At 34.6% G+C, this 12,806-nt stretch overlaps 1 protein-coding gene and 1 long non-coding RNA gene across 2 annotated transcripts; one reads left to right on the forward strand and one right to left on the reverse strand.

The window, feature by feature from the left end:
- Positions 1-449: 449 nt before the first annotated feature.
- Positions 450-2,452, forward strand: LOC121237846. Its single transcript, XR_005934999.1, has 2 exons — positions 450-2,073; positions 2,180-2,452. It is a non-coding gene; the product is annotated as an uncharacterized LOC121237846 (long non-coding RNA).
- A 7,981-nt stretch (positions 2,453-10,433) lies between these two features.
- Positions 10,434-12,210, reverse strand: LOC121236459. Its single transcript, XM_041132885.1, has 3 exons — positions 11,863-12,210; positions 10,776-10,908; positions 10,434-10,678 (listed from the first exon to the last, which is right to left on the reverse strand). Exons 1-3 carry the CDS (start codon positions 12,024-12,026, stop codon positions 10,622-10,624), a joined length of 354 nt encoding a protein of 117 aa, XP_040988819.1. The 5' UTR covers positions 12,027-12,210; the 3' UTR covers positions 10,434-10,621.
- Positions 12,211-12,806: the final 596 nt, after the last annotated feature.

The following is a 12,806-nucleotide window of genomic DNA, read 5'->3' on the forward strand; positions in this document are numbered from 1 at the left end:
GAAAACTTTCCTGTATAAAATAAATTTATATGCTTGTAAAAGCATTTTCCAATCCTACTATACAGCTAATAATATCCCCAATTTGCCAATAAACACGGAGGAGTGTGAACGGGGCTACCCTACTTAGGACTAAAATAAAAAGATACAAATGCCCTTTAAAATTTCAGGAAAGAATAGTCATGTTCTTTGAAATCCTCTTTAGTGATCTGGTCTCTTACTGAGTAAATGGCTACCCAGCTGAGTGTATATATATATATATATATATATATATATATATATATATATATATGCCAATGATCAAGATCATTAAATTAGCAGCATATCAATGACTAGTTAGGAAAACACAAAGACTTAATTATAGCATTCTTATGCTTATAATAAGCTAAACAAAAATTAGGGCATATGCAATGGAACTGATGGGCTCTGCATATTGCAAGCGATTGGTGAAAGCAAAGAAGAATATGAATAACTTCCTTTTATCTTTGTTTTTTCCATAATATTTTAAAACATTAATTGTCTGATCAAAGCCTCTATTTTTTTTTTTATTATTATTATTATTATTTTTTTACACTTTTAGCTTGTATATAAGCCACTCTCCCACTCATGATGAATCCATAAGCCACTGGTTTTGTTCGGCGGGTGAGAGCAGAAGCTCTCGGCCTCCATCCTCCACGAACCTTCCGAGATCAAAGCGACTGTTCGTCTTTTGAGCAGTCGCTTTTTCACCTCACCTCTATTTGCGCGCGCGCGCTGTGTCTGTGTGTGTGTGGATTTTCTAGCTATGTGTTGGCTAGGTTAGGATATCATGGGACATGGGCAATCTTCACTTGTTTACGAGAAAACAGTTTGATCTGTGCATCGGTCTTGCATACATGTGAAGATCAGTTCATTTCCGTTTACTCTTGTTGCTTTCTTCTCAATGATTGACGGTGAAGGGAGCCCTCTTCAGTCCACTCATGGGTGGCTGCAGGATTCAATTAGCTGCCGATTCATTCATCCACATACTGTGTTAAAAGGAGATACCCAGTAAATGAGTGAATGAACCGGGAGATAAATTGGATCTTAAACTTCCTGTACTTGGACTGAAGGGAGCTCCCTTTCTCGTTATGTTACTTAAATCTCTTCTCTTGATCTAAACTCTTTCTTTGTTAGTACTCATTTTATTTCTTAATAATTAAGTCCATGTTTGAATAAAAGTGGTTTGCTTGAATTGCTAAAGATAAATATCGTTCACCGATTACTTTTCCTCTTTCCAGACGCCAAGCACGCTTCTGGTGATGCAGAGGTAAGTTACTTAATTATTACTACCTGTTTGACTTGATGTTGAACTTGTTAATTTTAAATTTGTTAAATCTCTCAGTCCTCTAAGATTATCGTTAATTAAGTTTTAGTGGTATTTATCTCATGTGGTGAACCAGAAATCCTTGCCTTGGAAAGTCGGTAAGAGTAGGCATGTAGAGAAAGCCTTCTCGCTTTTGTGCATCAACAGATGCCTTGTGACCTTGTCTTTTCCATGTCTGTTCGTTTCCTTTAAAAATTGTCTCAACTAGGGTTAAGGTATGCAAGCTTAAATTAATATATATTAAAAACATCCTCGAAACTCGTTCAATGAGGGATGAGCTAACCTGCTTTTCACTCGTGTTGACGGTAAAGATTTTAGGGTTTTGTCAAGCGTACATTCAAGCCTGTGTCATCCAAGAGGCGCCTGAGCATGAGATAGATGCTCGCAATATACGACAATAGCGTCTTGGGTCTTGCTCTATTACTGCAACAAGTTCCCAGACATGTCTCCCGGAGGTTGCAATTACCGGAATGTCCTCATGTGGTTTCATGTTAGCAGGGACTGTACTGCTCTCTTTCTTTTTCTTTTTTTTGTCCATGATTTCGGTTTGATTGTACCGATCTGTAGGTGGATGAATAGAGGATTCTGACGTCGACTTCTCTCCTGAGCTTTACGAGTCATGAATGTAAGGTTTCTTTGGTACTGTGGCATGAATTGTGGGCCTCAGTTTTTCCATTGTATGAAAGACGGGTGAAGGATCATTTTCTTGGGCGGAATATACAAGACGGGTGGTAAGATGGAATGTTCTTTACTTTTGAGTTTAGGAAAGGAGTAAACTCTTGAGTTTATGAAGAGGGCCTTACACATTTTTGAGTTTATGACTGGGATCCTGTTCAGATGCAAGAACTTGAGAAAACGTGGGTGGGAATGACCACTCTCTCTCTCTCTCGCGCGCGAGCTAGCCAAAGGGCAAAGAGGTTTTGACCTTCTTTCTTTCATGGAGTGAGCCGAAAAACAAGCATCAACCAACCCCAGTGTAGGGCAAAGCTTGTGTACTTTTTAGTTTATTCGAGCTTCACTCGTAATAATTTTCTTCCCTTCTTTTTATTTTTTCCTTCAGGTATCTTTGAGCCTTTGATCTAGGCAAGGGACTAAGTTATGATTCAAATTGATGTGCTCGAGCTTCACACGATTTTGTTAATAAAGTTGTAAATATGTTCTCGATTTTTATTGAAAACTTGCAGTGTTAGCTAGAATGATAAATAAAAACACTAAAAAAGGAAACACAAAACGAACCCCGACAAAGCCGACTCTGCCCAAGTATAGTCGACTCTTGAGCTTCAGTATCTCCAGCAACAAGCTAGCTCCTCTAAATCGATTAACTTCGCGAATGAGAATGTCAGAAAGTGACTCAGTTTTTATCGATGTTTTTAGTATTCTAAGTTATCATGTCGAAAATGGTGTCCCCAGACAAATAATAAGTAGTAGGCATGGTGGGATTATTAGACATGGCCTTCTGAAGGTGTTAGACATGAATTGCCTTCTACAACCATGCCATTACTACATCGATGAAACCCTAGAATATGATCACTTTCGCATGGGAGGAAAAGAGACGAAGTATTTTTATCATGTGGGTTATTACCATCTAAATTTACCAAAAAGTTTGTATTCTTCTCAATTCACTGTTCTTGGCCTCATGTGCCAGATCACCTGCCGTTCTTGGTTCTTTTTTCCAAACGAATCTCTGAAGCGAAAAAATCCCCATCTTCAGATGTTACTAGCTAGGAATGCTCCTTCCTTAATTTTTTACCTCTCTAAGCTCACAAACGCTATTCCTAATTTTGGATACGAGCTTTTTCCAGATGATCTGTTTCCCACTTTTTCCGAAATCCAACGGCTCTTTTCCTCTTGGTATGATTTGATCTTGCACCATCTTTAACAAACACAAGTGCTATTGTTTTCTTGTCATTATTGTTTTATAAGAGCTAGCCTTGATGAAATGGTGGATTCTCAACGTGTGTCAATACACGAGTGGTGATTCAATATATTTTGGTTCTCAAAGCTGGGATTTGACATGATCTTGAAGGAGTTGTGTAGAGTGTTGTTAAAAAAAAATTCTATCTGCAACTGTCTTGGGTAATCGTGGGGGAACCCTTGCCCCCATGGCAAGTGAAACGATATGTTTTGAATGAAATTGATTGTTTTCTTTCACTCATTCCTTTTGATTCGAAACTCACTCCTTCAGACTTCGTCTCTTCATTTTCCTTCATCTTCTCTTCGTCTTCTCTGTCTCTCCCCTTCGTTTTCAACAATTTCACTCCGCCAACGATCCTTCATCTTCAACAATTTTCCCTCCAACGATTTCACTCCAGTCTGTTGTTCGCACCCATCTTAATGAAATCTTCCCACAACAAATCGAGAGCAAAACAAAACCATAAAAAAAACCTACAAAATGAGAAAATAAGTATGAGTTTGCAAAAACCATAAAGAAACCAGTACCAATTTGAGTTTGTAGAAACCAAAATGAGAAAATAAGTACGAGTTTGAGCAAAACAGATTAAAGAAACCATATTTGAGCTTGAGTAGGTTTTTCTCTTCCAAACACGAAGACGACGAGGATGGTGGCAGCGATCTCTCCTTCCAAACTCGAGATCGAACAGAGCCGAACTTTTCGTCCCAAACCCAAGATTAAAATGAGTTTTTCTTCCCAAACCCAGACGACGCGATCAACGGTTCCTAGACCCAAGCGGCAAAATCTCTTCTTCCAATTCAGAGATCGAGCAGAGTAGATCTTTTCTCCCCTTCTTCCAGACGAGACAACCTCTAGCTTCCCTCTTCAACAATTTTCCCTCCGTTTTCGTTGTATTTTGTTTTTCATTTTCATTTTTTTTAATAATATATCGGCTGAGCCGGTTTCCTCATATTTACAAGAGCCGATGATATATAGAAGAACTCATTAAATAAAATGAAAAGAAAGTTTGAGATGAGATGAAGAAGGGAGCTTTGTGGGTTTATAGAGAAGACGGAGGGAGCTTTGATGGTGGCTTTGTGAAGATCAAATTTGAGTGGAGAAGAGAAGAGGTTTCTCTAAGTGGAGATTATGAAGTGGTCTTCGATAATAACTTCTTAGAGACAATCAGGGGTGGAGAAGACAAATGGATCTGCTTAGCTGGAGTGGAGAAGACGAAGGGAAGAGGAGGTGACATTTGAGTCATCAAATGAAACGGGACGTTTCATCTCTACGTGGACAACGGTTTCGCAAAGATTACCCAAACGGTTGTATATATCATTTCTGGTTATTAAAATCTCCTCTTGTTGTAAAGTTTCATATCTCCTTTATTCTCTGGGGCCTGGATGTTCCGACTCATTTGGAAAAGGTTTAGTGTGATTAAATTGGAGTATCTTCTTGGTAGAAATGCATGTCTTGTCCAGCGTTATCTTTACATATCAAACAAAATTGGGTAGTTGGAGATTAAGGAAATGGGTGGACGATTGTTGTTTGATCATGATTGTAGATTCAGCTTAAAAACTATATTTTACTCCAAGTGCGTTCCTATTTCCACCTGAAAAATCTGTGGCAGCTGATAATCTACTGGACTTAACTAGGGTTTGTTGCTAATAAAGAAGTACAAAGGACAGACACTGCAATATCCTAGAAAAGGGCAACATCATGCATGCACTGCAATTAATGATGATCAGTCATGTCTTCTTTGGTAGAAAACAAAAACCAGAAATAATTACTGGTTTGATAACCTACAAATTTTATAAGAAAATGAGCAACATCCATAAATACGTGCATCTATGTTAAAATAGGGCTGTGCTGTCGTAAATAAATGAATTATACAGAAGTAAAATTATAAATTAACATAATTTTATATCATTTGTTTAAGTTTTGTATTTAAAGATAATATGAGATAATTTTAGGTAAAAATTAAAAATTAAAAAATTAATATTAAATTAATATTTTTTAATATTATTATTATTATTTTAGAATTTGAAAAAATAAGAATTGAGATGTGAAAATTTTAAATTATTTATTATATTTTATGTGATAATTTAAAAAATTATAATAATAAAATGAGATAAAATACTTTCTAAATTTAAACGAAACTTAATTTATTTTATGATAAAAATAATTTTATAACTTAACGCATGATATTAAATTACATTATTTAATAAATTTAATTATTGTATAATTTATTTGTTGTTAAAATAGATTCATTTCTTCCCCCTTTAATGATTAATGCTTCAAATAGACGAAAGAAGTACTGTTGCTTCTGCATCTCTATCATCTCTTGTAGCAAACTGATCTCATGGTTTTCTTCTGTATAGTAGTACTTGACTCGAGAGGAATTAAACAGGTTTGGTAAAAGCACGTGAGAGACGCGTACAAAAGCAACATATTTTTAATTCCGAAATAACATTTAACGAGATCTTATGATCTTCAAGATACAGATTGCTTTGGGCCAAAAATAAAAATTCAAATATATGATCATTGCTTGTGGGTTAGCTAAAGGAATCGTATCTTTATATTATTGTATTCTATATATATTAACTGTTTTTTCTCAAGCATTATACTTGATGACGTGTGTAGGAATAATTGTTTGAAGGTCCGTACTAGAATCAATTGCCACGTAATCATATTGAATTATTTTATTCTTAAATCAGTATATAGAATATATCATCTATATCAGTACTTAAATGATAAAATTTGATTTATATAATTCATATTCTAAAATTTATATTAAATATATTCTATACGCTAACTTAAAAATAAAATCTTTCGATCACATTACTGGCCGCCAAGATCATCAATACGTAATATATGATAATATTAAATTATAAATAATTTAATGATAATAACCATGAGCAAGTTTTCATGATTTAAAAACAAAAACAAAACTGCAATCTACACATTTTTCATCCCTATTTCATGTCACTTGGCACTTGCAGTCATGCAAAAAGTTGTTATACAAAAGATTGTACTTGACCCTTAAATTGGGGAAATTCCCTTGTTTGAATGGCTCGGGAAAGGTCCTACACTCGTCATATAATCTGAAACTTGCAAGATAAGGCACGTACAGTACTGTGTCTTCAATCTGTTTTATAACCTAATGCTTTACTCAAAATAGATGCGTATCTCCATGCAGCAGGCCAGCATGATTGCTGCAATTATAAAGGTCGCCTAAAATCTGCTTAATTTACCCTATATCAAGGGAAGGGAATTTGTAAAGTGCCCTCATCCAACTTTAGAAATTTAAATATAATAATTGCAAAAGAAAAAAAAAAAAAAAAAAAGGTTGATGGCATATATGCATGTGATTTTCGATACACCAATTTATCGAGATTGATTGTCATTTTATTAGGCACCATCTTTAACAATGTGCCTTACTTCTTTATTCTATCTCCTCTACAAACCAATTTATAACTAACATTCTTACGAAATCTCGTCTAGCGGCCGGTCTACTTTGTGATATTGTTTCCAAACTCAATTGGTTCCATCATCTAGATCTAGAGTTTGACGGAGGATGTTGATTTATATTGATTTAATTAGAATACTTACTTATTTCAGTTCGTCTCATAAATAAGCACTCTCACTATACATAATATTAATCCAAAAATAACAGAATTCTCCTTCACATTCCATTTTCACTTATTTTTATCATTCCCCTTTTTCTAAAACTTCTACTCGTCTAACCAAGTCATCTAACTTCCGGGAAAACCCTTTTCTTTAACATATATCTAAGCGTTTTCCAAAATACTTCATTTAAGGATAGAATGAATAAACAGATGTATTTACATGGATGTCTTATGATTATCGCAAAATCAATTATAACCATTTTCACAAACTGTAAAAATATATATTTCCACAAAAGTTTTGTCAAAAAATCTCAAGGAATGATTTTTTTTTTTTTTTTTTTATTGAGGCAGAGGTTGACTGTCTTTGGCGAAAGTGGGTCCTTGCCAAACTATTTTAACCCTCTATCCAATGCAGTATTGTTCCCTAAAGTGCGAGGAGTAACAAGAAAGAAAATCTGAAGTTGCTGGGAAAGTTGGTTCAATGTCTTCGGCTAAAGTTGGGGGTTCCTGCCAAACTATTTCCAAGTTCTGTACTTTGCGCCGCATCAGAAAGCTGGCCAGAATCCCTGCTATATATATATATAATATATATATATACACACATATATCGAATGATTCATGCAGGATTATAAGTACCAAAATATGCCGTATGAAAAATTTTAATCATCATTTCTATCCTATATATCATACATAATTTTTTTTTTTATCTTTTAATTTGATCCCCTTAATAAATATGTGATATAAGAATGATGAGTAGAATAACTCATGATTAATTAGTTTGGTAGAAATAAAATCAAAAAAATAAAAATAAAAAATAAAAACAAATGTGACATGTAGTGTATGGCCAAATGATGAATACCAAAGCTCATTGATATTATTCTTTACGTACAAGACAATGATACTTAACATCCTATTTCACAAACATAGACTCATGGTAGGGGTGATACCGGGTACCCTCCCTGCACCCCGCCCGACACCATGTGAGGGTTCGGGTTTTCCCCCCACCCCCGCCCCGGTGCCGGGGGGTGGGGGAAAAAACCCCATCCGCCCACCCCTAACTCATAGTCAATTATCAACAAAAAATAATACCATTTTTTTTTTGAATTTTTGTTTTATTTTTCCACTTTTGACTTTTATTTTTGAATTATTTAGGGTTGATTTCACATAATATCAAAGTAGAGATCTTAAATTCGAACACTAACTCTACAATTCTCTCATTTAATTAAATATTTTATGTGATGTGCCTATTTATTGAGAGGGAGTTTGTCTCAAACGTGAGGGAAAGTATTAAAATAAATTTAAATGATTAAATCTACTTCTTACTGTAAGAAGTAAGAAGTAGCTTCATCTTTTGAGATAAGTGATGATTTCACATTCATTAATTATTTTCAAAAGCGGTGCACCCTAAGACTTTTCACTATATTCTTAAAAAATTATAGCGTGTAAATGGTAATAATTATTTTAAAATTTTAAGCTTTTAACCACGTTAGTAGTTGATTAGTCTTTAGTGAAATATTTAAGATCACGAGTAAATATTTAGGTTAGTAAACTAATAAAAATTAAGGTTGAGTTTGGGTTTTGAGGTGATCTCAGATTATTTGAATTAATTTATGAATAGTAATATTTTGTGAATCTCAATGAGATGTGTTTGAATATATGAAGTAGGTTGAAATATATATTTGAATGTATAAAATAGTTTGAGATATGTTTATCTTTTTATGAGAAGTTAAAAAAGTAGTACCGATCCCATCAATGATTAGTTTGAAATAGGTTGATATGGGTTTGATACCCAAATTAACATAACTTAAAAATAATTTTAAATTTTACAAATCAAATTATGACATGTGAATGGTCTGTTATAAAGACTTTTAAATAACACTACTCGTGTGCTTTACATACTTGAAAATAAAATAATTCCATTAATATTTAATGAGTAAAATATTTAAGATCACGAGTAAATATTTAGGTTAGTAAAATAATTAAAAATAAAAATAAAGGAGACGCCCCATGCACAGTACTTCGCGTCATTAGGTTTTTAAGACCACGAGTTTTTAGCTTTTAAACCTAAAATTTGGTACTTAGATTGAATTAAAGACTCATCTCCACTTTTCATAAATAGCGTAAAATTGTGTTTATATCATTCAGATAAAAAAAGGAAAAAAGAAATGAAGAAAAATATGCCAGAATTAATGTCTCAACCTGGGTCGCGTATCAAAATTGCTCATAGGATTTAATGCAGAAAATTATTTTCGACGCGTACTGGTCACTATGCTCCAACTTATAATATCATTATTAGTTTAATTTAAGATATTTTCACCTTTTAAAGAAATATCTTGTAACTTTCTTTTTTATATTGATTTAAAGTCCCATTTTAATCAGATTTGTGACATGCGTTTTATTTTAATACGTATTTTGATTATATGTCATAATAAGTGTTTTGTCTTTCTTTTTTTTTTTTTTTTGGTAAAATTTTATTGATTTTCCTTCAATTATGAGGCCAACTTATGGGGGGTAGTACTTCACTAATTAGATATTTGTTCTTTGTTTGTATATGGGTAGTGTATAGAGTTTTTCTTCAACCATACAAAATTTCGTTGAATTTCAGTACCTTCATGGTGAAGAGAAGATGTAATAAGATAAATGTTGTTCTTTATGTTTATTTTTGAGATCTTCAGTCATGTCAGCTGAAGTGTCATGTTTTAAGTGACTTTAAACTATTGACCTGTGAAGCAATTTAAAATAGATAAATATTTTAGCTACAAATAGATTTAATAAAAATGAATTTATAAATTGATGTGATTTGATAAGGTACGCTAGATTATAAAATTATTCTTATTATAAAATAGATCTAATATATGATATAGAGTCATGTTAATTTATGAATATATTTTTAAAGAATCTCTTTATGGCCATAATATTTCTTTTTAGGATGGCTCTACAGCCACCGCTCCCAGCGGGAGCTACCGTTAGTTTTAGGATTTTTTTTTTCATATATGTATTTTTTAACACTTTTAAACATTTTTTAAAAAAATAAAAAAAAAATTACAATATTATTAAAAAACACATCCTTAATCACTAAAATATATATATATATATATATATTAAAAAAAAAATTAAAAAGGGCGCGGGAGCTACCAGCGGTAGCCCCCAGCGGGAAGTGTATCATTTCCCTTTCTCTTTAAATATGCTACATCAACAACCTAGTATGGTTGGTAAATGTAATAAGTGGCCACATCAGAGAAGGCAGAAGCACCATGCCTCCACACCTACCAACCCAACATCTGTTCAACACTTCAGATATGGTTCTTCTGGAATCCACTTTAAGAAATCATATGCAGTGTCCACCAATATTTTCCTTCTCTTATGAAGTGAACGAACCTTCTTGCTCATTTGGAATGGTGGCATGGCATATATGGCACTTCTTGCTCATTTCATTTGGAATGGTGGCATGGCATATATGGCACTTCTTGCTCATTTGTAATGGTGGCATGGCATATTGCCATATATGCCAGATGCAGTTTCATTACATAGAACTGGACAATGAATTAAGACGGATCAAATTAATGGGAGGTCTTGGATAATTAAAATACCATATGCTCAGGTCCAAGTCACTTTACACCATCGATTTTTGAAGGGAATCCAAAGAAAGGTGAAACACCTCTTGCTTTCACTATGTCAACAAAAGAATTCAAGATGCCACAATAAAGCTCTGAGCGGCTTTATTTGCTAGAATTGGAGGAAGGCCATTTCTTGAGCCTCTTAAGCCGGTTCATGAAGGCCTAGCATGTGGCCATCAATACATCTCAAGGATGCAACCTGATTCCGCGCAAATACACAAGACCTTATAAGATACTGGATAATTTTTAGACTTCAAAATTTAGCAGAAGATGTCGATAGAGATTAAGGACATTACCTTTCCATGGATTTCATATTTGATGGGACCATCTAATTCAGCTCCTAATGCCATCAATTTTGTCACTGTACTGTTGATGTCAGTCACTGTGAATGATAGAAGTGAAGAGTATCCGTTCTGCGGGATATGGTCACTGTGAAAATGGATTAGCAGCTGAAATGTTTGACAGCGTTTCTATTGAAGTTAGAATCCTGTGAAGTAGTTTTTCCCACTCCTTGTATCAACTATAACTTAAAAGAACTTGTGAAACCAGAAAAGAGGCCAAAACTATTTTGTACCTCATTGTGAATAATAAACAAAGAAAAACCAGAAGCATGACCAAAATTATGCAGAACGTATGGATTCCAGGCTATGGACATTCAGATTGCTTTGAAAGTTGACACGTTAGTTTTGTATATAAAGTGGCAGGCAACATGGTTAAACACCATATTACATTACCAGAAGAGTTTTTAAAAAGATTATCATGTTAGCCAAACTGTATGAATTTCAAGTACCCAGAAGAGTTTTTGCAAATACGAGAGCCGAGGTAAAACACATTTATAAGTTAACCGGTCAAGAAGTATACCGCCCAAACTGAATCAATTTCAAGTAGCCGTTTGCATTCCCCCTCCCATCTATTTTCCACACACACAAGGAGGATAAACTTCATATCCATGATTAGAATAACACAAGCATTAAAGCAGCAAATTCACAAGAAGCAAAAAGTTCCTATAACAACATACCTAACAAAACATTGCAAATCAATCATGTGTCCTACGTATTGGCTACTACGTGGAGGGAATATTTTTCGATATAACGTGCAACTCTTCAAGGAAAATGTGGATACACTGATTACAGCATGCGGGTTTAAAACGCAGCAAACAAGTTCCATTAGATATGTGTGTTGTATTATATTCCAGATGACAAAAATTGCAGTGATAACCATAGTACCAAAAGCAAATCGATGGATAAAACGCTCTAGCCTACCCCTTAGTCACCAAACTGAAGTAAAAAGAAGTTATAATCCTGTATCTAGTCTTTTGTGGGCAATTCGTCAAGCACAATCAACGCATTGGGTACAAAGAAGGTAATGTGAGTATCGTATTACCTGGGGGATTGCATGAGGCCGAGTTTGAGAGGGCCGGATTGGAGTTCGGCCCAACGGAGAGTGCAAACGTTGACGGTGAAGTCCAACCCCTCCGAGTAGAACCGAGCCGCTTTGGGCACGTCCTTGTGCAGCTGTAGTAACCATCTAAACGACACCGCCGCCATCTCCTCCTCTCTCTCGCACGCGCGTTCACACAGTCAGAGAGCCACAAAGATCAACCCAATAATCCGAATGCTCTATAGAAGTAAATGGGCTGACCACCATGGAAACGGCTTGCCGTTGCTGTGGGATATAAAGGCACGTCATCTGCTCGATGTTAGCCTCTACATGCAAACGACCTGCTCGAGTTTTATTGGTTCGAGTTGAATGGGCTTAGCTTTTGGTCCTTCAAAAATGGCGCATCAATACATTTATTTATTTATTTTTATATCAACCTAAATCCCCTTCTTGAAAAAGATGGATTTTTCTGGTCTAAAGAAAGTATTTCTTGTTTATTTTGCAAAATATTTTTTGTTTAATGTCGGGAAACTCTCCAAGGCATGACCCACTCCTAGTCCCAATGCACTGCATCCTCAGAAGTTTAAATTAAGAACAGTTTTATAAAAATAAATATAAAAGTATTATTATCTTTAATATATGATTGCTAAAAGGATTGTTTGTTTATCATTACTTAAAATACATTATATACACAAAATTCCGTCTTTTATAGGCATCATTGAGAACAGTCGCAACATTAGCATTTGTGATGGTAGCAGAAGGAATGCGCAATGGCCCGCCCATCTGGATGTTAATTATCATGTCACATGGGGGAATTCATTTGCGATTGCCACTGTGACACCTCAAGAAAGGCAACCGGACGGTACTTTTACAACCCAAACGCTTGTTACTGTATAAAATGTACACATTATCCTTATTGCATGAACACTGACCAAATATGTCAAGGA

This window comes from Juglans microcarpa x Juglans regia, chromosome 6S (genome assembly GCF_004785595.1).
Source record: "Juglans microcarpa x Juglans regia isolate MS1-56 chromosome 6S, Jm3101_v1.0, whole genome shotgun sequence".
In the NCBI taxonomy this organism is placed as follows: Eukaryota; Viridiplantae; Streptophyta; class Magnoliopsida; order Fagales; family Juglandaceae; genus Juglans; species Juglans microcarpa x Juglans regia.

What these genes read in the sequence shown, in the direction of transcription:
- LOC121236459 (XM_041132885.1), bottom strand. Translation starts at nt 12,026, where the DNA reads ATGGCGGCGGTGTCGTTTAGATGGTTACTACAGCTGCACAAGGACGTG. An exon ending in GGCCTCATGCAATCCCCCAG is followed by an intron (nt 10,909 to 11,862) that starts GTAATACGATAC and finishes CCATTTTCACAG; the next exon opens with TGACCATATCCCGCAGAACG. An exon ending in AATATGAAATCCATGGAAAG is followed by an intron (nt 10,679 to 10,775) that starts GTAATGTCCTTA and finishes GCGCGGAATCAG; the next exon opens with GTTGCATCCTTGAGATGTAT.